Source organism: Hippoglossus hippoglossus, chromosome 17 (genome assembly GCF_009819705.1).
Source record: "Hippoglossus hippoglossus isolate fHipHip1 chromosome 17, fHipHip1.pri, whole genome shotgun sequence".
NCBI lineage: Eukaryota > Metazoa > Chordata > Actinopteri > Pleuronectiformes > Pleuronectidae > Hippoglossus > Hippoglossus hippoglossus.
This window is the reverse complement of record NC_047167.1, coordinates 405,636-433,365: the sequence shown is the minus strand read 5'-3', so window position 1 is coordinate 433,365 and position 27,730 is coordinate 405,636. Positions and strand designations below refer to the sequence as shown.

The window sequence follows — 27,730 nt, the reverse complement described above, 5'->3', positions numbered from 1 at the left end:
AATTAACAAACTGAGATAACATGTGTATTAAAGTAGCTTCACATCACGCATTGCCAAAACATTTCAAAAAAACAGACAATATAGCAAAAGTAAAATAAATGAATAAACAGAGGGTCTTCAGCATAATCAAATCCTGTAAAGAAAAAAGGTTTAAGGGCATTTTTTTGTCTTCTTGGGCTGTGAGGCTGAACTGAAATAAGACGGTCTGACCTACGAAGGATTTCTTTGATTGGTGTCACCAGCTTGTCCCACCCATACTGCTGTTGCTTAGCAACAGTGCTGCAGTTTGAGGCGACAAGAAAGTGTCAATGCCCTTATGTTTATTAGCAGGAATAACATTAGCAGTTGAAGCGTGATACTCAATCAGTGGATGTCTCATCCCTCGCCTCTGCCATTACCTCTTTCAAAAATATAGTGCATCTCGGGAGCGCAATGAAGCCTGGGATGGGTTGGCCTGAGAGGGATCCACCCGTAGGACCTTACAGGGATGGAAGAATGCATTTGTTGGTTGGATTTGGAGGAGCCTTGGGACATTCTAGTTGCACTGTTGAGATGCAATAGGTCTTCAAATGCAGCCTTCGAAGGATGCAGGCCCTGAAACAAAGCTAAGGCAAATCATTTCAAAGTAAAACAGGAAACAATTAGTTCAAAGTCCAAACAACGTAAACACTAGTAAGCCTAAATAGAGTTTTAAAAAATCTACAAAGTCATTGTGAAGTCCTTACAAGGGCAGATCCTAACATATTTTTGATAAATCACAGGCATTTATCTGTTAATACGTTTATATAATAGTATTGTATATTAATTATGTACTCATGCAATATGTTTGTTTTATTAATTTGATTAGTTTGGCGTTTGCTGTACATTTTGAAGCATATATCCTCCAAGTCCCATAATGCCTGGCTTGGCGGAGGGAACTCGCGGATGTGGGAATGGCCGAAATCGTGTCACGTGACACATGTGGCGTCTCCCAGCCTCTCTGCCGCTGTTTGGCTTGACATCCTGTTGTTTTGTGTCCCGCAGGCTACATTTAGTGCTGAGTCTCCAACAGGAACGCACTCGCTGTTGCTCTGCTACACTAACACCACGGTACGTTCTCACACACACACACACACACACACGCGCACACACACACGCACACGCGCATACACACTGTGTTGGCTGTGATAACGCATGGCTGTGTACAACACAACGTACTAACAACGTTAGTACTCCGAGCGGTTACAGTCGATGACCTGGGAGCAGAGGACAGACACTCGCACCTACTGACTTTCAACATCTATCTTGGTAAGTTTGAAGCTCGTTCCCACTAACCCGTATATATTCCAGCCAAGTCGAGACGAGTGAAAATTCAGTATTTCAAGTTTAAAAGTCATAGGGCACACCCACATTTCCACATTTTGGTTTTAAAATGCTTTACAGTTGGTATGTTTAAATACCCTTTGTAAATAAGGACATCCTGTCACGACTACAATGCCATACATGGTACAATGCAGACAGATAACAGTAAAAACACATGTGATGTAGCTGAGATAATACCAATATTAAAGACATTAAATCAAGTTATCTGATCAAAAATATTTAAGGATGAAGCATCTTTCTCAAAGTCTTTAACAAAGAATATTCCATTTAATATTTATTTTGCCAGTGTCATGTAGGTATATATCATCATTCCCATCTTGAAGAACAGATTGTTAATATAACTTGATAACATCTGTGGAGCTTCTGATATTACTCTGTTTAAAATTCCTGATTTCATAGTTAATTGGTCACCCAAAAAAGACAGGAGAGAACAGATATAGTAGAAACATTCACTCCTAAAGGATTTAATACATCAGAAAATAAATTGAAATCAAAACTGTAAAATATTTATAAAAACACAACAAAAATATGACCCATAAGAACACCATGGGAAAAAACTGTCTGGGAATTGGTAGCATCAAAAAATGTGGTAGATAAAGTAAAAGAAGTTAAGCATCTGCCTCTTTGTCCAGGTTTTAAAGCTGCTTAGTGGCATCATTGCAAATTTTACACTTCAGGAGGTTGGCAGATTCCGGATATGTGCTGTCCTGGATCCTGGGTCAACTGATCTGTATGCTTCTTAGTCTTTTGTGAGAAGGACAGAAATCAAAATGGTTCTTAGCTGAATGAAAGAGAAGAACGATTTACAGGCTGTCACTCTCTATGTTACATGTAGGTGTTTGCATTCTACTGGATAGTTAAGCCTAAGGTAAGCATTCCTAAATCACATTGTGTCCTTACGTCTTGCCACTGGTGAAATACGCAAAAGAGTTGAAGATGGTGTCTCTCTGTCTGTCTCATCTGAGTTAGATATGAAAGTCCCTCAACGTAGACACAGCAGTGAATCTTTGGTTGGCCCTTTATCTATAACCTGACCTTGGGTACTGCTTGGAGAGAGAAGGGAGTATCTGTGGAATTTAGACAGGCACTATTGTCCTGTACAGATATAATGTTCTATACAATATACATAATATATAGTGGCATATACAGTAATGTGTGAGGATGTTCAAAAATTCCTTAACACTGATGACTGACTACTAATTATCTGTAGAATTTCTTCTGTATCTTTGGTAGTAATTCCTACTAACAAAGGTAAAACCTCACAGAAGCAGTTTTTCGGACACAAACAGAGAATGTCTACACATTAGGGTCCAGACTTTCTCCAGAGTTTGTTTTTCACATACGAACAACACAGGAGATTCTATGGTCAGACACATTCATGACAGCAAAGAAATCTCCAGAGTACTCAAGGGTGAGGTGTGGCAGGAAGTAACCTTTACATTCTGCTGCAAAGATCACATGTTCAACACAATCTTCAGCCCTTATCACCAAAGGTTCCTGAATCTCATCCTTATGTGCAAAGTTGACATCTTTGTCTGTGTCTTCTATGTGTACGGCACCTGTTTTTTACTTCATCAACGTGCCTACTCACTTGCAGTGAATACACTGGAGGGTCTCCTGCTGTACTCTCACATGGCCTCACTCAGACATTATCCAGAGTTTTTAGTAGGGGGCTGGCAGGAGAAACAACAGATGTGTCAGCACCAACTGAGTGGGACATTTGCGTGCTCACATACATCCCCGGATAATTGTAGTAGATTATCTGGAGTTCAGTGAATGTCTGAAAGCACATTCAGTGTTGAGCCTCTTTTACACACAGATCCTGCAATATTGTTGTTAAGAAGACCCCTCATTATACAGCCTTTGCTTGTTTACACTGAACCGAACAATGCTGACTTAATGTGCAATACCCTATTGCCCTTTTGGACAGATCCCCACCCCATTTCTGCCTGAACCTCGTTTGATAAATTGGATATAAAATATCCTTGAACATAACACCGCTGGAGAGGAAACCTTGGGAAATTTGATTTAATCAGTAACAAAAATAGTGTCAAAGGATAATTTATTGAGAGTAGAAAAAAGTCAAAACCTGCTCTTCAGATCACATATTTATCTCCTCTTTCTGTCTCCCCCCTCCTCCCCAGATCTATTATGAATATATTCCTGGAAACAATCCAGGTCCTCCTGCTGTCATTGTGGTACAATGTGGAATCCTTCATCCATCTCTTTGTGCCCCGGAAAAGAAAGAACATAGCTGGTGAGGTGGTGCTGCTTACGGGGGCAGGTAGCGGGATTGGTCGCCTCATGGCTCAGGAGTTTGCGGCTCTTGGCACTGTGCTGGTTTTGTGGGACATTAACCAGGATGGGATGAAGGAAACTGCCCGACTGGCTAAACAGAGTGGAGCCAGCAGAGTACACTACTACCTGTGTGACTGTAGTGACAGGAACGAAGTTTACAGAGTGGCTGACCAGGTAAGCTTACTTAAAGAACTACCAAACTATTAACAACTGCACTTTTCACCATACTTGGCTGACTTTACTCAGCTAGCTGCATCCGCTCAAAACCTGTAGCTGCTGTTGCCAGCTGGCCTAATCAGGTTTGGTCAAATGTGTCCTAAGCCACATTGAAGGACCACAGGCTCAGTGGATGTTCTTTGACCCACCACAGTTTCTCAATTAATCTTCAATTGTTCTACTCTTCTCGCTGGTCATTTGTTGATTTGTTTGTGGCCACCACCCTTTTTTTTCATATTGGTGAAATCTTAAACCATAGCAGAATTGCATTTAGTACATTGATTCACTGAGCCCCTCCTGACTCCTCCCTCTCTTTATCTCCAGCTTGTGCTGACACAGACACACGCTCACACATAGACAACTGACACATCTGTATACTTTGAGAATGGAATTGACGTGACAAATGTGATTATTTCCCTATAGAGCAGGGAAGTGAGATCTTATCACAAGTGGAAACAGAGGATGCAGTCAGGACACCTTTTAATGACCTAGATCTGTCCATTTGTAATCAGATCTCTCAGGGTGTTTGTTCATACCAGGTCTGAACAGGGTCTGTGTCATTTACTGGCCAGATAATGTATTTAATGCTAAAATCTTTGGGTTTAATGACATGTCAATATTGTTGATTACATTAATACAATGTGCTGTAAATTAGAGTTCATCTCTAAAAGTGTTTTATCTCTAAACGTGCTCTGTATTAGTATAGAAGCGATCTACACCACAGAACTGGTAGCTCTCTCCCACTGTCTGAGAGCGGGGGAGGTGCGTAGAAGCAGCTGTGTATGGCTTGCATTGCTATCTCTCTTTCTCTCTCTCTGTTTATTTGCCTGGAGTTGAGATCAAAAGTTTTATTTACAACCATGAAACACAAACAGACTGAGAAACTGATGTTTGTCTCATTAGGGCACCCTGCATTCTGAGTTGTTTTGGTTGGGCTGTCACTATGTGTGGGGCAGGGTTAGGGATGACTGTTGTGTAAATAGACACTCACTAGGCTTAATACATAACTGTGCTGGTGCTGTAACCACTAGACCTGGGTGAGTTGAGTGAGTTAACACCTTAAAACTGCAGCTTCATGAATATGTAAAGTCATAAAACAGTGATTCTCAACTGGTGGGCTGCGACCCAAAAGTGGGTCACGGACCCGTTTTCAGTGGGTTTTTCAAAAGTTTTTTCCTGTATGACAGGAAAAAACTCGGGGGTCGCGAGGAGGCTACATGAGAAAGCTCCGAATGCAACTTGCAACCATTGTTTTTTGCATCGAGAGGCCCTGGCAGCAAAGGATACGGTACCAGTGCTTCATGGAACATTAAAAGATGTCGTCCAAGTGGTAAACTACATCAAACGAAGTGCAAAGAACACCCGATGTTTTCAAAAACTGTGCCAAGATCTTGGTAGTGAGCATGTACAGGTGTTTTATCATGCCGCGGTACGCTGGCTTCGAGGGGAAAGGTACTGTCCCGTTTTTATGAACTACGAGCTGAAATCGCAGCCTTTCTTGCCCAGAACAATTCGCCTCTTGCAGACCTGTTTAGCAACAGTGTGTGGCTCGCACACGTTGCTTACCTTGCTGATGTGTTTGAACAATTAAACACATTAAATGTGTCTATGCAGGGGAGGGGGAGCAACATTTTTTAACAATATGACAAAATCGATGCTTTCCAAAAAAAAGATCTCCGTGTGGGCAAGTCATGTTTCTAAAAACCGACTCGACATGTTCCCCAATGCCTGTCATGAGGGACAGCAACTGGACACAGCAGGAAAAAATGTAATGGAGAAAACAATCACGACACATCTGAATAAACCTCTGGAGCGGTTTAAAGACTACTTGCCCGAGAAACAGAGGAATGACGACTGGATACGTGACCCCTTTGGAATCAACATAGAAAGCGTCACATTGCCAAGCAACGAAGAGAGTCAGCTGGTGGAGCTGTCATGTGACCGCACGCTGAATAATAAATTCACGGCGGTAAGCCTCTCCCAGTTCTGGTGCAGCAATGTGATGAGCGAGTATCCTTCCCTTGCCACTCGAGCAGTAAAAATCCTCCTACCATTCAGCATTACCTTTCTCTGTGAGTGTGGCTTCTCAGCTCTGGTTCAGCTGAAGACAAAACACAGAAATAGACTGGACATTGAGCATGACCTCAGAGTTGCCTTGTCTACTATAACTCCAGACTTTGAGACTCTTGTCAGGAGCAAAAAACATCCCCAGTTCTCCCATTAATTCCTCCAAACTCAGGTCTATGTCAGTGTTACACCTAAGGTTGAAGTGAGTGCTGCTTAATTTTCTTCAAAGCACAATGTTTTTCAGTATTGACCTACTGATAAGGTAATCAGAAGAAAAGTTAATTTTGTATACTTGAATTTTTTTGTTTAATTCATTTTGAGTTTGTGGATAAAAGCAGCTACTCAAGACACTGCATTTTTTCCATAGTGCAGTGTTGGTTGTCATAGATTCAGTGAGTGAGTATTCTCAGCTAAAGCTACATAATTTGAGTCTTTTGGAAACTACTTCTCAGTAGTTGGACTTTTTTATTTCATGTTTGTGCATGAAAGCACTGTTGAGTCTGTTTAAAAAAGGCTGAAGTTACTGAATTGTTAAGTATGTTGTATTACCTTGTGTCCTTAAAATGTACTTTTTGGTTTTTAATTAAAATGCAGCTAATTGAGTGTAAAAGGGAATATTTCCCTCTCTAGCATCGGTTGTTGGTTGTTTTGGTTTATCATTAAACTTGTTTTTTTGTGTTGGCATACTGTGCTATTCTGTACTATCTCAGGTTCAAACTGCACCATCTTTTCATTAAATAAATTTGAGAAGTTGAACATTTTCCTCGATTTAGTTCCCGACTTGTCATTAAGGGGTGATGGTGGGTCCAGACGACAGACCAGTTGAGAACCACTGTCATAAAAGACTCGATGACTGTTAAGCTGTAGCTACACCAAAAGCTGTGACATTGTTTAATTAGATAATATCTGCAATCTAACCTGCTAAAGACCCTCTGTGCTGTAATTTGATTTAAAAAGAACAGATGCCTCAAGTATTAAGTTTTCATAAATGGAATGAGGGGGAAACTGCTTTATAAACCACAGCACTGATTCAGCATCTTAAAGAGGAACTTTGCCTATTTTCAACCTGCTTTGTATTTTTACAATATTGATATATGAAGATGAACAATGTTTTATTTCCCACCATGTTGCCCTACACAGAGATATACTGGATCTTTTGTTGCCAAAGTCCACTATATGACGATTTTAATGTCACTGTAAGACTTGCCAGCTCCCTGGCTATGTTAGCACTACAACATGCACTTATGCATATTTGTGTGCAGTCAGATTAATGGGGGCAGTGGAATCAAAACAATTGGAAGACAATAATCCAGTAGATATGGAAGAAAACGATATTGACAGTGTATTAAATAAGCCTGAATACACTGTAGAGCAGTGGTCGCCAACCCGTCGATCGCGATCTACCGGTCGATCTCGCAGTCTTCACTGTCGATCCCCCAACTCTCTGGACTCACTGTCTGTCGTCGCACCGCAGATCAGCTGTGTGTCGGTTGTCTGTTTTCACACGCGCTGTGTGTCCGCTACTTGCGGACACACCATAAGCTGCAGTACATAAGTACATAAGTACATAAGCTGCAGGTTTATCTCCTGCATTTCCTTCAAGAACAAGTTGGTTCATATACTAAAGTAAATGTCAGGACTCGACATTCACGGTATGAAGATGCGCATCTTTCGGTCTGTCGATAACAAACAAAGCCCCGTTGGAACAAATTAGTGGATTCAGAAGGTGAAACGCTAGAGTGCTTTTACTTTGAAACGGGTTCGGGAAGTGATGTAAATACATTTATGTCATAGAGAGATTAACATTGTGGTTCACAGCAGAATAAACAGAGAAGATGATCTTTCAACTGATTTTTAATGTTTATCTGATGAATTTATGTCACAAACAAATGGTTGCAACACTTTCTGTATGCCTTTTCAAAATAAAAGCACTCAAGCGTTTCTGTTGATGGAATCCATTCCCTTGTTTAAAAGCGTTTTTTATTGTGAAATATTTGCTGGAGCGGAAGATGCACGGCTTCATACTGTGTAGTACCGGTATTTATTTGAGTACAAGGGACTTCTTTCATACAAGGAAATAATCATATCTGTGGCCATATTCAAATCAAAGCCTATATTTAAACATTGTGCTGCAGTAGCAGCTCCTCTGCAGAACATGTTGTGGAACTGAGAAGCTACATATTTTGCATTGTAAATATGAATTGATATTAATTTGAATATTGTGCATTGAATAGAAAAATTTGCACAACTGCCTTTCTTTGTGTATATTTATTTCGTGTACATTCAGCCTTTAACAGAAATGACCCTCCTAAGTGTGTTTTTTGGAAGATATCAACAAAATCACGACTGTTTGCTGTCCTGGCTCCTAAATGGTGGAATGAGCTCCACATTGACATCAGGACAGAAAGTCTACACATCTTCCGCCGCAAACTAAAAACACACCTCTTCCGACTATACATTGAATAAAAGTTTAAACTAACAATTTAGTAGCACTTAAATGGCACTTACTTATAGCACTTTGTAGTTTGGCTTTTTTTTGAAGAAATTGTACTTTCTTGATTCTTGTTGTTCTGGGTTTGTTCCTCATGGTTGATGCACTTATTGTAAGTCGCTTTGGATAAAAGTGTCACCTAAATGAAATGTAATGTAATGGTAGATCTCGGCTTAAGTTTGGAATTCAAAAGTGATCTTGGGCTCGAAAAGGCTGGTGACCACTGCTGTAGAGGAACTACGGCATATGGAGGAGAGACTGAAGCGGCACCAGGCCTTGAGGATAGCGGTGCAGAGTTGAGTGGTGCAATTGGTGGTGCCGCTGTGGCGAATATGAATCGATGTAAACAGAAGAGGAGTTGCAGTGAATTTCCATCATCAATGTGTGTTACGTTACATGAAAGAGGAGTAGTGTAGACAAAGCTAAGGATCCGGAGAAGAAATGGGAGAAAACTATCAAAGCCAGGGGAAAATCAGACATCTGAGCATAGATTGAATTCAAAAGAGACACTGCTTTATACATAACACGGCAACCTTACATTGTGAAAATATACATGCTTTTTTATTCCCATTCCAGACTAGTTTAACACATTCACTGATTATACTGTATATGGACAGCTTAGGTTCAATGCAGCTACCACAACAAAGAGCCGATCAGTGCTAACTACTGTAGGTTAAACTCTCATAGCACTGCTGGGTAACAAATACACACACAAGATCAGTTCTTTTTCTTCTTTAACAAACGTAGATTTTATGTTAACATCTCTCCTGAGCATAGGGCTGGGCGATATGGAAAAAAATCTTATGATAATTTTTTTCATATCAGTTGAAATTGATTTATAAATCAAATTACCAGAAAATAACTTTTTTGCACATTTGTGTTTATGTACAGTTTTCTTATGTACAAATGTTTTTTCTTATGCACAAAACAGATTTTACTTGCTTGTACAATCATTCTGTGGCACTGCACTTTACTTATAACATTTCATACAAACCACTACAGTGAAAAGGTGTATATAATATACATACTGTTAAACATGATCTCAATCAACCCTATGGTGGTGCTGTAATCAATCTTTGAAACAAAAAATAGTTCGCAGCCCACACCTTTCACACCATTACTCAGATTGACTTGAAATTTGACACAAGTCCAGCCAATAGTGCTCTACAAAAAAGCCAATGAGATTATATAAGTCCACAATGATGTTTTTTTGTGCTAATTTGCATAAATTGAAAAACAGTGATGTGACATCTTCGTTTTGGTTTTTCATCCTATCAACACCAAATTTGGTACACAGCATTGTGAGACTGAGATACACATTTCTGTTATAAATGAGCAGGATTGGTCAAAAAACATAACTTTTTCGCAAAGGGCGGAGCTTAACAGGACATAACTCATCAACATTTGGTCCAATCATCTTCAAACTTAGGTGATATGTGTGTATCCTGTTAGGAAACATGCGGAGCAAAGCATTTCGAGTTTTGCCCAAAAGGTGTGCTAAAATCTCCCAAAATCTATGGCCGCTAAACCCCACTGAACCAAATTTCACCAAATTTGGTAGGAATGCTTTGGGGGCTACTGCGTACTAAAAGCTGAAGTTCCGAATTGACAAGTGGGCTCGGCCTACCAAACATTTGCAAATTTTTGCAGGATTTCAAGTTATGTAGTTCTAACATAACTTGACGTGGCTCTAACTCTAATCCAGCCACATGATTTGTTCGGCGGGGTGCTGTTCTCATTATCATTGGCTGTTTTCGTGTTTCTGCAAAATATATTTGTTTGGGTAGTTCGCTTCATGTTTGAATTTCATTAAAAGGCCGAATTAAGTTGTGTTTTTCTAATGAGTGTGGATAATCAAGAGGTCAGGTAAAGAGCAGAAGAAGTGAATATGTCTACGGCACATTGTTGCATTTCTTAACCTTTTCTAAACTACCTTTGATAGACAATTTCCAGCCTGCATGACACATATTTCAGAGAGAAACAGTAGCTAGCAGCAGTGATGATGACATGAGTCTATTCAGTTCGCTCCACAGGCAGAGAAATTACCCATATGTGTCCAACACATTGATTGTCAGCACAGATGTACTTCAAAGCACATTAGCATGCAAACATTGCCATGCTGTTTGTCTGCTAAAATCACTGCTGCCCTGACTGTGGTTATTGTTTGAAACAGTGGTGTGTGTGGCAATCCCATGTTCTGCTTCTCTATCAGCTGTTACTGATTAATCTGATCACATGTCAAACACAGAATATTTAATAATCAGCCTGATTACACACAGTAAAAGTGGAACCCTCTGACCTTAAAACAGATGTCTATTCATGCAGTGTCAGTAACCATCCACAGACTTCATAAAATACACAGCTGTGACCAGATTGTCTAAGTTTATAGCTTAGATTTTACTCTGCTCTAACAGTTTACTGAGCTAATTCAATTTATCATAACTAACCGAAGCTTTCCTATGTTCCACGCAGGTAAAGCGAGAGGTGGGGGATGTCAGCATTCTGGTGAATAACGCTGGCATCGTGACAGGAAAGAAGTTCATGGATGCTCCAGATTCCCTGATTGAGAAGACAGTGGAGGTCAACACAATGGCTCACTTCTGGGTCAGTATAACGTAGTAGGGAGAACTGTTAGCTTGAACATCACTCTGCTTATTGTCTGCTTAGCTTTGTATTGAGCTTTTTTTCAGAGTTGTGGGATCAAAAGTTCTCTCATGGAGACTTTACTCTACTGTTGCTTAAATGTAACATTTTCTCTCCTTTGAACTTTTCTATTTATTTTTTGGTGAAAGTATTTTGCATGGAGGTTCAAGTGCAGCATTGAAATAAGATGTTGACATCATTATGAAGCCAAAAAAATTCACATAATGTAGTATTGCATTTACTTTTGCAACCGATATGATTAGAGACACAATCTTACGTTTTATATTAACAATCATTCATCACCATATGTGTAAATGATGTTATGATGATGTCATGAAATGGAATTATCACAATATGAAAAAGTTTGTTTGTCATTTAATCTATTTTTTCACTTTCTTTTACATTGCCAGATAAGGTGTTTTTCCCCAAAAAATTATTTCTCAGAGATTACTTAATGGATCTCGATTTTTAGGGGATTGATATCTATGAGTGTGTACACAATGGTGAAGATCCCCCAAAATATGGATCTAGTAAATACAAATTTGGCTGTATAAGGGGAGTGGGTCTAGGTGGAGTTATGCGCTCTCTGAGTGCCCAGTTATAGTTAATCAAAACAACTTCTGTATGTTCTTTAAGTATATTTAAATGATGCATTTAGAAAGTCAGTTGTCCTGAGTTGATGCATAGAATCAAATCCCTGCCTATATTGTGTTTGGTGGTTTATTTGTTGTCCGTCTCTCTGCTCAGACATACAAGGCCTTCCTTCCTGCTATGATTGCCAACAATCACGGACATCTTGTCAGCATTGCCAGTTCTGCCGGGCTTGTAGGAGTCAATGGATTGGCAGGTGTGTGTGTTTTTTTTTTCTGTTTTCATTCATATCCTTCAATTTTAAGTAGAGTGCCATGAGTTAAACCCCCTCTGTGCAACTGTTTTACGTGATTAGAGCCATGATTAGAACCAGTAGCGCGTATGTTATTTTAGCAATACTCAGCACCAGAAGAAGATGAGTAGCTGCAGCTGAGGGTTTACCGTATTGCTTTGCTAATGCAAATTATTTATGTAACGTATGATTAGTTCACAAGAATGGGATGGACGGGAAACTTGAAATATAAGACCTTTGGCCACTGGCAGTTGCTGGCACGCAGGCATACAAATCTGAAAAAAACCTAAAAGAATACAAATATCTCCGAATGAAAAAGCGGTGTCTGGGTACAGAATCTCCCGCTGGAGAAAGTCTGGACCCAATTCCCTGGAGTTCCTCTGGAGGTCATGCAAAAGAACATTGAGCACATTAGCACTAGAGGTATTTGTGTATGTAAATAGATGTTTCATTTGCAGTTGTTATGCCTTGTACCTGACTCTTCAAATAAGAAATGGTATTGTACTTGAAGATTTTTTGTTAAATACAAAATAAATAGAAAGTTGATTTATTACTTTCCATATTTATTAAAAAGCTCAAAATCTGAAATGTCTGAAAAGCATTTAGATCCTTTGCTTTTGTCAGGTGCGCCCTGGTACTTTAATTCGCTTTGAGATGTGTCTACAACATGACTGGAGTCCTTCTGTGGTAACTATACTTAACTAATTGGACTTTTAGAAAGACACACACCTGTGTGTATATAAGGTCCCACAATTCACATTGTATGTCAGGACAAAAACCAAAACACCTCAGGAGCACAATGGCGTTAATGATTGAATGGAAGAAGTCGCCTCTTCTGAAACTGGATAAGCTGTGTTAAGCCATTTTCAGACACAATCTGTGCAGAATTGAGTTCGGACTTTCTCTGCATTTTTTCTTTCACACACACAATACGCAGCGGGAGATTTTCAGCTCAGACGTGTTCAAAACAGAAACAAATCCTCCGGAAAATTCAGTTGAGGAGTGGTGTAGCAGACAGGGAGGATGTCATGTATTGATTCTTCTGCAGAGAATTTTAAGAAGCCACTAAAATTGTGTCCCCTGGTCATTACTTAAGTATGAGGGGGCTGATGAGCTCAGAGTTTGGATGTCCTTTTTTGCAGGATTTTTGTTGGGGCTGATTCAATTTTCTTAATGGATTGATTAAAGATGAACTAAATCTGATCAATGTTCACTCCAGTGTTTATTGTAACCCATTGGGCTTTGGCTGTAGAAAAAACACTTCACTGTGGTCTTTCTATCAGTAGAACGTTTTCTGACTCAATGTTGGGAATGATTTAACCTCTGAGCACCACAGAGTAACCAAAGTACAGGCAGAAGCCTCAATGAAATATTCACAGTGGCCTCATACGTACATACCTCATGTGTTGTTTGTGATCCAATCACAAGCAGACATCTTTAAGTACAGGTGTGAATGCATTAAGATTGGATGTCGATCCGATCCACCTGTCTCCACATTCTTGTGAACAGTGTGAACGCAAATCTGTCCTGGGCCACATATGAAGGACCTCCTACCCAGCTGAGGTCCTTTGAGCCGCTGCAGTTTTATTTTGAATCGAATATATGAGAAGTGAGATTCGATCACAAGTGGTCACAGGAGACGTATTCAGGACGACTTTTAATACCAGGTGTGAACACACGTACTTTACACTGGCCACTTGTGATAGGATCTCTCAGGACCGATGTTAATACAAGGTGTGTACTGGGCCAGTGTCAGTAAGGGATTCAGACACTGTTGATCAGTGTACATAACAGAACTGTTATCTGTCTAAATTAGTGTGATAAACCTTCTCTCTAAAGACCTGCTCTTACGGTTCAAAACTGCTTTTGAACTTTAGCCTTTTCATCATACTGGGTGTGAAGAGAAGTCCAAATCCTGCCCAACCCTTTCTACTGCACTGATACTTACACACACTATACGTAATACTTTCAGATACCGTGATACCATGACAGCTATGGGACACAAATGGTTGTGTGTTGGTCAGATTTGACATGATTTTTCAATCTTCTTCTGTCAAAAATATTTTTATTTGGTATCGCATTGCTTTAATGCTTTATAAATTTGTCAGTCTACAGCTTCCAATTATTTTTATTACCGAGTAATTAGGGGAGTAGGGCCTTGATAGAAGAGATGACCAAGAACCTGATGGTACCTCTGGCTAAGCTCCAGTGGAGCTGCAAGAACTTTCCAGAAGGACAATTATGACTAGCATTTTACTGTTCTGGGTGTTGTGGCAGAGTTGATGGAATTGCCTCCTCAGTGAAAGACACATGAAAACAGCTAAAGAACTCAGATAGTGAGAAACAAGGTTCTCTAGTCTCATGAAAACAAGGTTGACCCCTTTAGCCTGAAGCTGGAGGAAACCACGTACCACTCATTACCTGACCAATACCATCCCAGCATTGAGGCCTGTTGGTGGCTCATAAAGCCGTGGGGTTGTTTTTAGTGTCGGCGAAAGGGATACTGGTCTGGGTTTAGGAAAAGCTGAACTGAGCAAAGGACAGAGAGATTCTTAATGAAATACTTATCCAGAGCAGTCAGCACCTCAGACTGGGCCAAAGGTGAAATACTTATCCAGAGCAGTCAGCACCTCAGACTGGGCCAAAGGTTCACCTCTTAACAGGATAAAAACCCAAAGCACCTTGCCAAGATAATGCAGGAGTGGCTCCGGCACAATGCTGTAAATGTCCTTTAGTATGCCCATCAACGGTGCCCTAGACTGTTTTTGTTTTATGGCTTCAAGATTTGTAAAGAGAGAGGAAAAATCCACAAATAACTAATTGAAGTAAAGATTGAAACAGTTATCTTTCAAATTTAGGAAGCAGGGACTGTGGCCTCTGTAGCTGTTAACCTATGTAACTTATTTCCGAACCATTTTTCTTTATTATTGTTGTATTTGACTTCAGGTATGATTTTCACAAACAGACTGGCCAGTACTGCACATCTCAGTGTCCTTTTGAGCCCTGTTCTCATCTAACTGTGCATCAAATAAGTCTATTTCCTAACTCTAGGGTTGTGTTTAGAAGTCAATCTGTTAGCTTTGACTAACTGACAGAAGATTACTCACCTGCTGGAAAATAGTTTCCAAATAATTAATGCAGACTTTCCTGTCAGGTTACTTAACCTGCTAATAGTTGAGTAAGGTCAGTTTGGAATCAGTTTTGGATTACTTATCCAAAACTGTTTTTCCACTAAAAGGCCTCTCCCAGGACATAGACACCTTTGCAGGAACTCCATATGCTATCCAGGATCTAAATTAAATTCCAGGGAAATCTATTTACTCTGGAAAAAAATCTTCTTTCTTTTGGGGGTGGGACTTGCAGCACTGAAGATGCCTGATTGGTGGAGTACACTTTATTCAAGGTCCGGTATGTAAGATTTAGGTGAAAGGGATCTATTGGCAGAAATTGAATATAAAATAATCCTGGTGATGTTTTTACTAGAGTGTACTAAATTGTACGAATTGTTGTTTTCTTTACCCTAGAATGGGCCCTATATTTTAATACTTTATATTTACATCGGTAACGGGTCCTCTCTACGGAGGCCGCCATGTTTTTTACAGTTGTCCAAACTGGACAAACTAAACACCTTTGAGTTTTTTTGACAACTAGAGGTTTCCACAGGTTCTCTTTCATGTTTGGAAGGGGAAGGTGAGGTGAGGGGTATTCAGCTGCAACATGCAACTTCAACTAGATGTCACTAAATTCTACCCACTGAGCCTTTAATAGTGCTCGTCTCTTTTCCAGTCTTAAATCATTAATTAAATCTGCTAAACAGTAATTCACAATCAATGGCAACATAATTTGAATCTCTTCCATAGAGGTTGCTCTTACAAATTAAAGTAAAACCCTTTTTTTAATATAATGGTTAACACAAAAGGGATTTAAATTTGAAACATTCACAAGGGGTGCTAAGTTTGATTGAACCATATAACTTAAATTGGGTAAACGGGTGAAGATCAAAATATGCCCCAGAGATATTAGAAATAATAGCCTGTTGGCTTGTTCAGCTGAGGTAAATAAAGGCCCTGGCCACACTTCAATACCCACCACAGCCCCCCGCCCCTCCCTTCTGTTTAGAAACAACAGTTCTAAGTATAGCCCAGCCAGTAGAACATTGGAAAACTGCTTTGATTGTTGTCTAGCTAATTGTTAATTTAAACCTTCTGTTATGAGTTTTTCCTTTTCTACTGATAACAGGCTTCAAATCTTTTAAATTGTAATTGACTTGCCAAAGCTAGATTGCAATACTTTATGCCTAAAAGTTGATTGTACAGCAAATCGTCACCAAACCTTTTCAACACACATCAAATTTTGTCTCTTTCCTAATTTTAATTTTCTTTCCAATGACTGGTAACTTGGTTGAACATTGTCTTGAGAAAAACTCTCACCAATATTTGTCACAAAGATTACAGTATTTTATCAGCTGTAAGCTTGTTCAGGTCAGATTATACAACATCTGTAGCTGTTTTACAAAATCATTAATGTAAGTAATCATTACTGCTATGTAGTGATGAGCAAATGTGGTAGGTATTCATATGGAATTGAGGTACATGTGAGTGTCCCTTCACTGTATTCTAGTCTCAAAACAAAACTGAACTAAACAAAATGCTGTGTTCTCAGGGATTTTTCAAAAATATATATACACATATAGGCAATTCAGAATCAAAAATATCAAATATCCAAAGCAATTAATAATTTCCTGTCCTGAGCTTTTGATAAGAGCATAACTGACCTTGTCACTTGCTTCTTTCTTTCCCCGTCACCCCTCTGCCTGCAGACTACTGTGCCAGTAAGTTTGCAGCAGTAGGTTTTGCAGAGTCTGTGGGTCTGGAGCTACTGGCGACTGGGATGGATGGCATCAAGACCACCATTGTGTGTCCATACTTCATCAACACTGGAATGTTTGATGGATGTCAAACCAAGTAGGTCTCTCTATGTTACTTGTTTGTGTTATTTTTAGGGCTGTCAAAATTAACACGTTAACATAGGATGATTCATTTGCGGAATGACCCGCTCCATGTACCCATACCCGCCCCCACTCACTCGCTCAGAGCGACACACGCAGTGAGATCAGAGCCAGTTCACGTTAAGCAGCCGGTCAGTGACTTTGTAGAAGAACAGTGAAACAGAGTTTCTCTGGTCTCAGCTGATCAGTGATCAGCGCCGCTGCGTCCTGATCACTGAGCAGAAGCTGCAGTTGGTTTGTACCGAGCTGGAGTTTCTGTGTCCTCCTCCACTCTGCTCTCACTTGAACTAATAAACACTCGTCACTAGTTATCAGGACCTGATCAGCACATGAAGTAACTTAGTGTTTGTTTGATTCGCTCCAGAGTTTATGAGGCTGCATTTAAACACCATGAAAATGACTCGTCATCATTTTGTGCTCAGTACAACAGGAGACGTGACGCTCACAGTCAGGACTCAGTGTTAAAGTGAGCGGAGCGACACGCAGACATGATCCGACACAATCAATTCATAACGGGGCGGCTGTGGCTGAGGGGTAGAGCGGTCGGCAGTTCGATCCCCAGTCTTCCTTGGGCAAGATGCTGAACCCTGAATTGCCCCTCATAGAACAAAAAAGTGCTGCTTAGAGATGCACTGTATGAATGTGTGTGTGAATGGGTGAATGTAAAACTGTACTGTAAAGAGCTTTGAGTGGTCATCAAGACTAGAAAAGCTATATAAATACAAAACCATTTACCATAACCAAACACATGACCCTAAATCATCCCAATAAAAAATTAACTATGAATGTTTATTTTCATCTGCATGAACTGAACTTGGAACTCGTTCTTTTTAAATGTGAACTGGCTCAACACTGCTTCTACAGATTCAGATTTCACATTCACATTTAATTGTGTAAAGGTTTGGTTGTTTGTTTGATTTAAAAAAGAAAAGAAAAAGTTTTATTCAACCATCCTATATTTGCTAGGCTAAGATGCCCCAATTGTTTAGGATAAAGGTTATCTTTGAGTTTGATAAAAAAAAAAAAAAATTCTAAATAACATCATCCTTGCTCAGAAGCAAAGCAAAGAGACAGCCACATTTAATTATGGTGTGGTATGTTTTAGTTTTATTTTATTTTATTTTTCAATCTTAATAACTCTATCATTTGGTCTTGTCATCAATAAAAAAACAAATGTTAAATGTATATATCCGCCTTCTGTCATTTATCTTTCCGTTCCCAAAACAATATACATAGAAAATGGGGATTTATCAGGCATTTAGAAATGGGGATTAATCGTGATTAATCACAGCTACCCTGTGATCTATACATCTTCCGACGCAAACTAAAGTGCATTCTACCCTCATGGTTGAATGCACTTATTGTAAGTCGCTTTGGATAAAAGTGTCAGCTAAATGTAATGTAATGATTAATCTGATTAAAATTTGTTATTGTTTGACAGCCCTAGTTATTTTATATAAGTAACAGTTTTTACATGAAGTATAAATTATCATTCACAATAATCTGCACATGTAAGCAGCATAAGATCCAGGAGCCTGCATCATTGTTGGATGATGGATTATTTATTATGTCACTAGTTTTGTGCAAAGAAATGACAAAGTGAATGAAAATATACAAGTAAGGAAAAAACACAGAGGTTTGGTCAAATTCCATACTTTGTTGATTTGTGAGGAGGTAAAAAAATTGCAGCAAACTGGAGTAATTACAAAAGTTATAGTACTGTTACAGTTTCTCAAAGATTAAGACAAATTCTGACAGTGTCAGAAATTTATGATGACAATCCCATAATGTGCTGGTACAATATTTGTGTATTAGCCAAGCATTAGGGGATACAGCATGAAAGTTGTGTTGGGCATTGTTTTTCTCATGAATTTTGTAAATATAGTTATTTTGTTGATGTGCTGTTTTTTTCATTCCAGCTTGTTATTTTAATTGGTTCATGGAGGAGTTTGAGCTGCTGCTTTGGATTATTTTTATTGTTGTATAAATTATTTTCTTGTTGTATAAATTAGCCTCTATTAACTTTCTGAACTGACCCCAGGACATTTACATCTGGAACCTGTTGAATGTTTAATTGAATTTATTCTTTCTTCTTTCTAAGCAGCGTTATCTGTATCAGTGACTGCCATAAATCAACAAGTAGAATATTTTCACTGTGATGCGCAACGTTTATGAATGTTTTAAATTAGCCACCGACTGGTCAGTCTGACTGTGATAGATGATCAGTGTTTGTGAGACAGAGAGTGACACCTGGGCAAAGATCGCTGCACACAATAGTACAGCACAAAACCCCAGTTTAGAGGCCTTAAGTTTACTAACAGAAGTGCAAAAATGTTTTGGTAATGACTTAAATTGCCATTATGGCTGGCTGTCACAGGCTATGTAAATAATGGGACACATGAAACACCTCTTGATTTCTAATCATGCTCTGTGTGCATGTAAGCAAACACAAAGTGAAAATAACTTATTAACTTCAGAGTGGACAAAAGGCCAAACAGCAAACAGAGCTATCTTGAAATCCAATATCACTATACCTATCCAAAGATTAATAAATCAAATTGCAATAACTAAATGTCCTAACTAACAGGAGAAAATGTGGTGAAAATAAACTGGCAGTCCATTCCTACTGTCTGACAAATAATAAATCTAAAGCTTGCTGGTTCACATAACAAAGGAGATTATGTTGCAGTTTGAGAGGAGGACGTGAGTCCCCTTGCAGCTCCACCGTGCTGTCTTTAGTCTTCTGATATGGAATGGTGGACCCATCAGCTGCAAGGCCTCTTTGTAGTCCACCAATCACAGCCTCATTCTGGCGCAGACATGTTTGCATTCATTACACTCAACATGCAGGCCAACTTGCACCATGAGAGAAAAAACACACCAAAAAAACACACATTGTGTGTGTGTATATATGTATGTATATATATATATATATATATATGTATATGTGTGTATATGTATATGTGTGTATATGTATATGTGTGTGTATATATATATATATGTATATGTGTGTGTGTATATATATGTATATGTGTCTATATATATATATGTATATGTGTGTGTATATATATGTATATGTGTGTATGTATATATATATATATGTATATGTATATGTGTATATATATATATATATATATATATTTATTTATATATATATATATGTATATGTGTGTATGTATATGTGTGTATATATATAAGAACTGCAGCCAGGACGTCACCAGTTTTAGTCATCCGTACTGATCACATTTCAGACACCATTAACTATAATGTTGATTCTTCTTTGATCAAAGTTAATAATGGTCTCTGCGGCTCAATACTGGCTCCAAATTACTGGGTATTATAACTTCAGGTTAGCTTGGCTTGAATCACAAAATGTTCTCCATTCAGGTTTTTTTTCAAAGTTAGTATTCTCTGTCCTTTTGTAATCACAGCCTGTGTTGATAGTTTCCTATAGATTTCCTTGTCCTGGGTTTATTGAGGTGGGTGTATCTGTATCTGTCAGCGTTTAACAGTCCATACAGAAATACATAAAGCAATGCTAGCTCTGGGCCAGTGCGCAGAGACTCATCATCACAGAGAAGGAGAAGAGTTGAACAAAGGGAGAGGAGTGGAGTGGAGAGGTGACAATAGTAGTTTATCTAGCTTGGCAAGTCAGTTAAGAATAAAGTCTTATTTGTAATGATGGCCCTGAAAACCAGGTACCGCCAGGGGGAAGAAAATGTGATGAAAATTAATGAGGAAACATCAAGCATAACTGAGAGAAAAATGGAGCATAATATTTTTATGGTGCATGAAATGGAGCAGTAGGGTAACAAAACAGAGAAAGAGAGAGGCAAGCCATTATTCAGTGTTGATTTTCTTATCAGAGACACATCTCCAATTCTAATTTAAAATATAACATACTCAGTCTCCCTTTTTTCGTGTTTGGTCTTTTTTTTTCATTTGGTTCAGGTGCAATCAAATTGGATATTCATAGCCCATTTTCACAATAACAATTTGACTCATAGGGCAGGTGTGACACCCTCCAGCCTTAACCCTCAACAAGAGTGAGGAAAAACTACCCCCCAAAAAATGCAAAAAAAGGTAGAAACCTGAAACCTCAGAGAGAGCCGTATGTGATGATCCCTCTACCAGGACAGACAAAAGTGCAACGGCAGTGAGTAGTAAATAACAATATTTACAACATTCATGAGAAAAGACGGTGTCCAACAGAAATGGAGAGGTGTATCAATGTTCTAAGTAATTATATCTAAAAAAAAAGTCAGACAAAGATGAAGGGGGCAGAATTGTGAAAGCTTGCTTCAGTCGCATGGTTTTTGGCAGTGGCAAAGACTTTGAGAGAGTTGGCTTGCTTCCCATACCTGGACGTTTGATTGATTCTCCCTTGTCTGCCTGATCCTTGAAACTTCTTTCGTGCCTTGTTTCAAAGTGGCGCTTAACACTGGACGTTCGGCAAACAACATTTTCAAAACATAGCGTGCACACAGCACGGTCCTTATGAAAAACAAAGCCATAGTCTTCTGCCCATGAGGGCTGAAATGCCCGTGTCTTCGTTTTTTTAGCTAGCGGGCATGCCATCACCAATACACCTGAACGGCTGCACTTCACGGAGATTCATGTGGGAAAATGCGAGCAGCGCCGGCTGGGAGGCTTCTTCTTATTATTATTATTATTTAATGGCGATTGGCATCCAGCCTATGGCGCATTACTGGCACCTAGTGGCTGGGAGGTGTTAACATCAATCAAGCTAAATAATACAGGCTGCGTGACGGCAAAACCTTTGAACATTTCTTTAATAAGAAATCGCCTGTGTGCCAATGATTATGGCGCCGCGTGCCAATGATGGCTCGCGTGCCTTAGGTTGCTGACCCCTGCTATAGAGGATCCCCTGCTGTTTTTTTTCAGATTGACTTCTGCATCTGCAGAAACTCCAGAGGCTCTCACTTGGTCATGTGCCTTCACATGTGCACCTCCTCCGCACACATACACCTCCTCTGCAGAAACTCTTGAGAATCTCCCGAGTTCAGTGAATGTCTGAAAGCAGCTTCAGTGGTGGAGCCCAACAATCTACACTAGTCAAGTCTGGAGGTAACAAAGACACAGACAGAGACAGGACTTTCCTGATTTTTGCAATCTTACGTTGACGAAAAAGGCAGTCCTTGAAATGTGTTTGTGAATCCCAGCACAAATTAGGATGAAAGATAACTCCCAGGTCCCTGGTACTTTTAACTGGAAGCAAGGGCGATGTCATGTCGTGTTCTTTTGTCCCGAGATATGAGAAGAGCCGGTCTCGGTTTGGTTCAACAAGTATTTATTCAGAAGCAATGAAAAGGTACAGCATAGCTATGTGCACATAGCTATGGGCACTCAATACACAGCCTCGGCTTTCTAGTAGCACGGGGTAGTCAAGAGTCACGCCGAACGGACGATGGGTACAGTACTTATAATAGTAGGTATAACTTCATTGGTCAATAACGAGGGGGAGTCACCGTGGCTTAGCCCTGGCTCTCCCTTGCTAATGCACAGGCGTGGTCCCATCCTCTTGGCACTGGAATCCGCCAATGATGAGGAGCCGCTCCCAGGTTCGCCCCTCCTTTGACAGTAGCTGGGCAAATCTTCACATTCTGACAGTGTTTGGTTTGGTGTTTTACAAACAAGCATTGACCCGGCTGAAGCCTTGTGGGTCTTCAGTAGTTTTGCAGATACAGTGTTGTTGTTCATTGGAGTGAGAAACATTGTGTTCCTGCTTTATCGGCTGTATGTTCTGTGTGCGTAAGCATGCGTATTCATCAGACAAGACAACGCCTTTCCTATCTGCCCTTCAGAAGCTGGGGCAGCTGCTTGATTTCTTTCTAAGGCATAGGTCACAGTGTCTTAATGAGCACAGTGCAGTTCATGTATGTGTGATGTTGAATAAAGCTAATGGAATACTGTAATATATATATAAAGGTTAGGTATAAGAACAAGTTTAAGTACAGTGTATTGTATGCAGTCATCCAAAGTAGCTATATCGTGAGATAATGCACCTCTGAGGTGTCTAGGTCCAATTACTACAACTTCTGTTTCGTCTGAGTTTAATAAGAGCAAATTGCATCCAGGTTTTTATGTCCCTAAACATATTTGCTGAGTTGAGTTTGCTGATGAGTTTCTTATGGTTTCATAGATAAGTATAAATGAGTATCGTCTGCATAGCAATGAACATTTACATTGTTTCCTTATAATGTTTACCACTGGAAACATATATAAGGTAAATCAAATTGGGCTTAGCACAGAATCCTGAGGAAACGTGATTATCTTTGGTGCACACAGATGACTCTAATTTGTACAAGTTTGAATCAATCTGATATAAATGATTTAAACCAGCTTTGGGAAGATCCTTTAATGTCAATTAACTGTTCCAGTCTCTGTAGTAGGATGTGATGACCAATAGTATCAAATACTGCACTAAGATCTAAAAGATAAGGACAGAAACAAACCCTTACCCTATCTGAAGCAAAAGCTGTCTCTATGCTGTGATGGGCTGAGATGGCCTTCTTAAACATTTTAAAACAAAAATTTCCTTTTCCTTTTTAGTTTACATAGGTTGCTTTTATTCACATGTGTTGGAATGATACCAAGGAGCTAATTTCCTATGTTTTACAAGCTTTTTATGGATGTGCTATAGAGTCTAGTGTTACTCTTAGTAAAGCTGCTGTGTTATCGACGGAATGATTGATCTCCTTGAAATTAAGGTTTTTTAAGGAGTCCTCTGTGATACTGAGGCATGGTATTGAGTGAAATGTCAATAATTTTCTTTAAATTTAGCTACAGCATTAAAAGATAGACATCTAGAAAAGGAGTTTTTATGCCTCCGCGACAGCCAGTGACCGGGGGCATTATTTTTTTCGGGTTGTGCGTCCATCCATTGTCGTGAACGCAAAATCTCAAGAGTACCTTGAGTAAATTTCTTCAAATTTGGAACAAATATTCAGTCACAAAGCACATTTTTTGCGTTGTGAACGTGATATCTCTGGAACGCTGTCAAGGAATCATTTCATATTTGGCATGAACATTGACTTGGAGTCAACGATTTTATTTTGTTAGCCAAAGATCAAGTTCATGGTGGCCTCATGAAGTATGTGTTTGTTTTTCTTGAGTGTGATATCTTAAGATCAGCTTGAGGGAATGTCTTCAAATTTAGTACAAACATTTCCATCTTTTGGTTGAAGGTCAAAAGGGCAAGGTCACAGTGACCTCATATTCCTATGAATGTGATGTATCAAGAGTGCATTACATCTGGCACATTTCTCTTGGACTTATAAATAGCCTGATTAGAATTTGGTGGTCAATGGACAAAGGTCACTGTGACCTCTCAAACACACTTTTGAATATCCCAGGAACATCTCAAGGGAACTTTTTCAAATTTGGCACACATGATCACTTTGACTCACTGATTACATTTTGGTGGTCGAAGGTCAGGGTCAGGGTGCCCTCAAAAAACATGTTTTTGGCCTCTTGAATGTGATATCTAAAGACTGCTTTAGGGGATTACTTCAACTTTTGTCAGTTGTCACTTGGACTCAAAGAGCAGAGTGAAGGATCTGTGTGTTGAGGTAGTCCAGGGTGGTGTCAGGGCTAGTGAGTATTGATCTGTCTGATGGCTGTTGGATAGAAGCAGTTCCTTAGTCTGGACATCCAAAATTATACACTTCTGTACCTTCTGCCAGAGGGCAGAGGTGTTAACAGTCCTTGTTGGGGGTGGGTGGAGTCCTTAACAATGGAGCAGGCTCTTCTTTGGACTCTGCAGTAGAATATCTCCTGCAGAGAGGGTAGTGATTACATTACATGCCATTTGGCGGACGCTTTTATCCAAAGCAACTTATAGTTAGTATATTCAACATCTAGTGATGTCCTGATGATCCTCTCTGCAGGCGCTTGCGGCCTATTGCAGTGGTGCTCTCATACCACGCAGTGATGCAGCCGAATGCAATTTCCCCAGCCTCCTCAGGAAGTACAGCCGCTGTTGTGCTTTCTTGACCAGCTGGGTGATGATACGTGTCCAGGTGAGGTCATCACTGATGTAGATGCCCAGGAATTTGAAGCTGCTCACCCTCTCTACCTCAAGCCCACAGAGGAACACTCAATCAGAAGGCGACACAGGTTCTAATCCAGGCTCTGGTCATCTCACGCCTAGACTTCTGAAACTCCCTCCTGGCTGGTCTACCTGCTAGTGCTATCAGAACTCTGCAGCTCATCCAGAATGCAGAAGCTCAACTGGTCTTCAGCCTACCTAAATTCACTCAGACTACTCTGCTCCTTCGCTCCCTTCACTGGTTACCAGTGGCTGCCCGCATCCGTTTCAAGACACTAGTACTTGTGTACCGTGCTGTGAACGGATCGGTCCCAGTCTACATCAAGGACATGGTCAAACCTTACACCACAGGAGGTCCACTCCGCTCTGCATCTGCCAATCAGCTTGCTGCTCCCTCACTGTGAGGGACACCTAGCCACTAGGTGACAAAAAATCAAGACTGTTTGCTGTCCTGGCTCCTAAATGGTGGAATGAGCTCCCAATTGACATCAGGACAGCAGAAAGTCTACACATCTTCCGCCGCAGACTAAAGACACATCTCTTCCAATTACACCTTGGTTAAGAAGATGATGTCTAATAAACCACCGACAACTCTGGTGTTTATATATATATATATATATTAAAAAAATTAAGTTAATATATGCCTTATATGGCACTTAAATGTAGCACTTGTAGTTTGGCTTTTTTTAAGCAAATTGTACTTACTTGATTCTTGTTGTTCTAGGTTTGTACCCTCATGGTTGAATGCACTTATTGTAAGTCACTTTGGACAAAAGCGTCAGCTAAATGAAATGTAATGTAACAGCAGCCGATGAGTTCTCCTCTCCTTTCTCATGTCTCTTTGTTCTCTTAACACCATGTCACAAGACTTGCCACCTCATTTCTATATGCTGTTTCGACGCCGCCAGTAATAAGTCCAATGACTGTGGTGTTGTCATTAAATTCCGGAATGGTGTTGTCCTTGTGAGAGGCGACGCAGTCGTATGTGTACAGTGTGTAGAGCATGGGGCTGAGAACACATCCTTACAGGCTACCAGTGTTGATATTTCCAATTCTGACCGTGAGGAAATCTGACAGCCAGTCACAGAGTGTGGAGTTGAGTCCGAGGTTTAGCAGTTTGTTAGTGGGGCTTGTAGGGGTCCGAGGTGCCTCTATTAGGGCGGTAGGCATACTGCAAAGGGTCCAGCATCTCAGGTATACTACTCTGAATGTGGGCCAGAACCACTCTCTCAAAACACTTTGTGATGATTAGGGTGAGGGCAACTGGCCTGTTGTCATTCAGACAAGTCACTGGGCTCCTTTTGGGAACTGGGATGATGGTGGTGGTTTTGAAACAGGTGGGGACTGTGGCCTTTGAGAGGGACAGGTTGAAGATGGAGGTGAGAACATCAGCCAGCTCTGTAGCATCCAGGGATGTTATCTGGGCCTGCTGCTTTGCAGGGTTAATTATGTTGCTGTAAACATGATCCAGGGTGAGCTGTTTTCTACGCGCTGATGACGTCATGGAGTTTACCGAGTGCTGCTGAGGAATTAGCTTGCGGAGGGATGTAAACAGCGGCCCAAAACACAGCATCGAATTCCCTTGGTAGATAGTAGGGTCGGCATTTCAACAACAGTAGCTCCACATCTGGTGAGCAGTGTTTGTGGACAGACTGTAAGTCTCCACACCGCAAGTTGTTGACAAACACACACCACCCCCTTTAGCCTTACCGGAGGCAGAGGTGTGGTCTTTGGTACTTTGGCTGACAGCCAGCTCTCCGTGAAAATAAACAGCAGTCCCTAATTTCCCATTGTGTTGTGATTCTGGCTCTCAGCTCATCAAGTTTGTTCTCTAGTGACCGGAAAAATACAGAGGTGTATTTTTATTTTCTCTCATTCCAGGCTTTAGTTTCCATGGCACAATAGGTTAAGGAAACAAAATACAAGGTCATCAGTAATACAATTATTTAACATAATCTCCAGCAAATAGCTCATTATTTTTTCCCACTTAGCTTCATACAGTCCCTTTATTCTGCATCATAGCAGAGAGCAGAACTGCAGTAGTGAGGTGTTATAAAAGATTTATGTCTACAGTTGGAAAAAACTATTCAACAAAAGCATAATAATGCCAGAGGTGCCTGTGGTGATGGTAGACTTGTAGACATTGGAATGACACTTTCTTTCCTCTTTTTACTTACCCATAAAAACAAATACACAAACACACCATTGCAAAACCATTGTGGTGTGCTCTCAGATGTCCTGGGGTTATTTTTTTAAAGTGTTAGGAGACTGTGTCCATCTTTATTTCTGTCTTCCTGCTTTCATCCATGCATCAGCCCCCTGAAGCCACCAGGACACATGCTTTACGCCAGTGCCAAACACCTGGCCTGTCACTTCCTACTTCTCACATTTGAACCCAAGAGGTCCTTAAAATAACCACAGAACGTCATACCAACTCTGCTCTGACCTGCTTAAAATATGTTACAAACATCTTTGACTAATCTGCCCCATTTTAAGGCAGGTAAATGTTCAGATAATAGTTATGTGTGCACCCTTTTTATGTTACACAACTGGAACTGATAGTCAGCACTCAAGACATTCTGTATATTTCCTGCATTGGGAGACTTGCTGAAGTTTTAGTTTTTAGAAACTGTGCGTCTGTAATTCCAGTTCATTTCTACACACCCTGAGCTTTTTCATCACTTTTTGTCC

At 40.1% G+C, this 27,730-nt stretch overlaps 1 protein-coding gene across 2 annotated transcripts in view; it reads left to right on the top strand.

Moving 5' to 3' along the window:
• The first annotated feature begins 930 nt into the window (after positions 1-930).
• Positions 931-27,730, top strand: part of LOC117777780 (epidermal retinol dehydrogenase 2-like) — a 54,928-nt gene continuing 28,128 nt past the window's right edge. The window contains exons 1-5 of one of the 2 annotated variants that reach the window (XM_034612740.1): positions 931-1,089; positions 3,507-3,834; positions 10,907-11,038; positions 11,825-11,924; positions 16,780-16,924. In XM_034612740.1, coding sequence (XP_034468631.1) covers positions 959-1,089; positions 3,507-3,834; positions 10,907-11,038; positions 11,825-11,924; positions 16,780-16,924 — 836 coding nt within the window. In that variant the 5' untranslated portion in view covers positions 931-958. Of the gene's footprint in view, positions 1,090-1,136; positions 1,288-3,506; positions 3,835-10,906; positions 11,039-11,824; positions 11,925-16,779; positions 16,925-27,730 lie in introns of those variants that run through there. The other variant, XM_034612741.1, reaches the window with a different exon arrangement.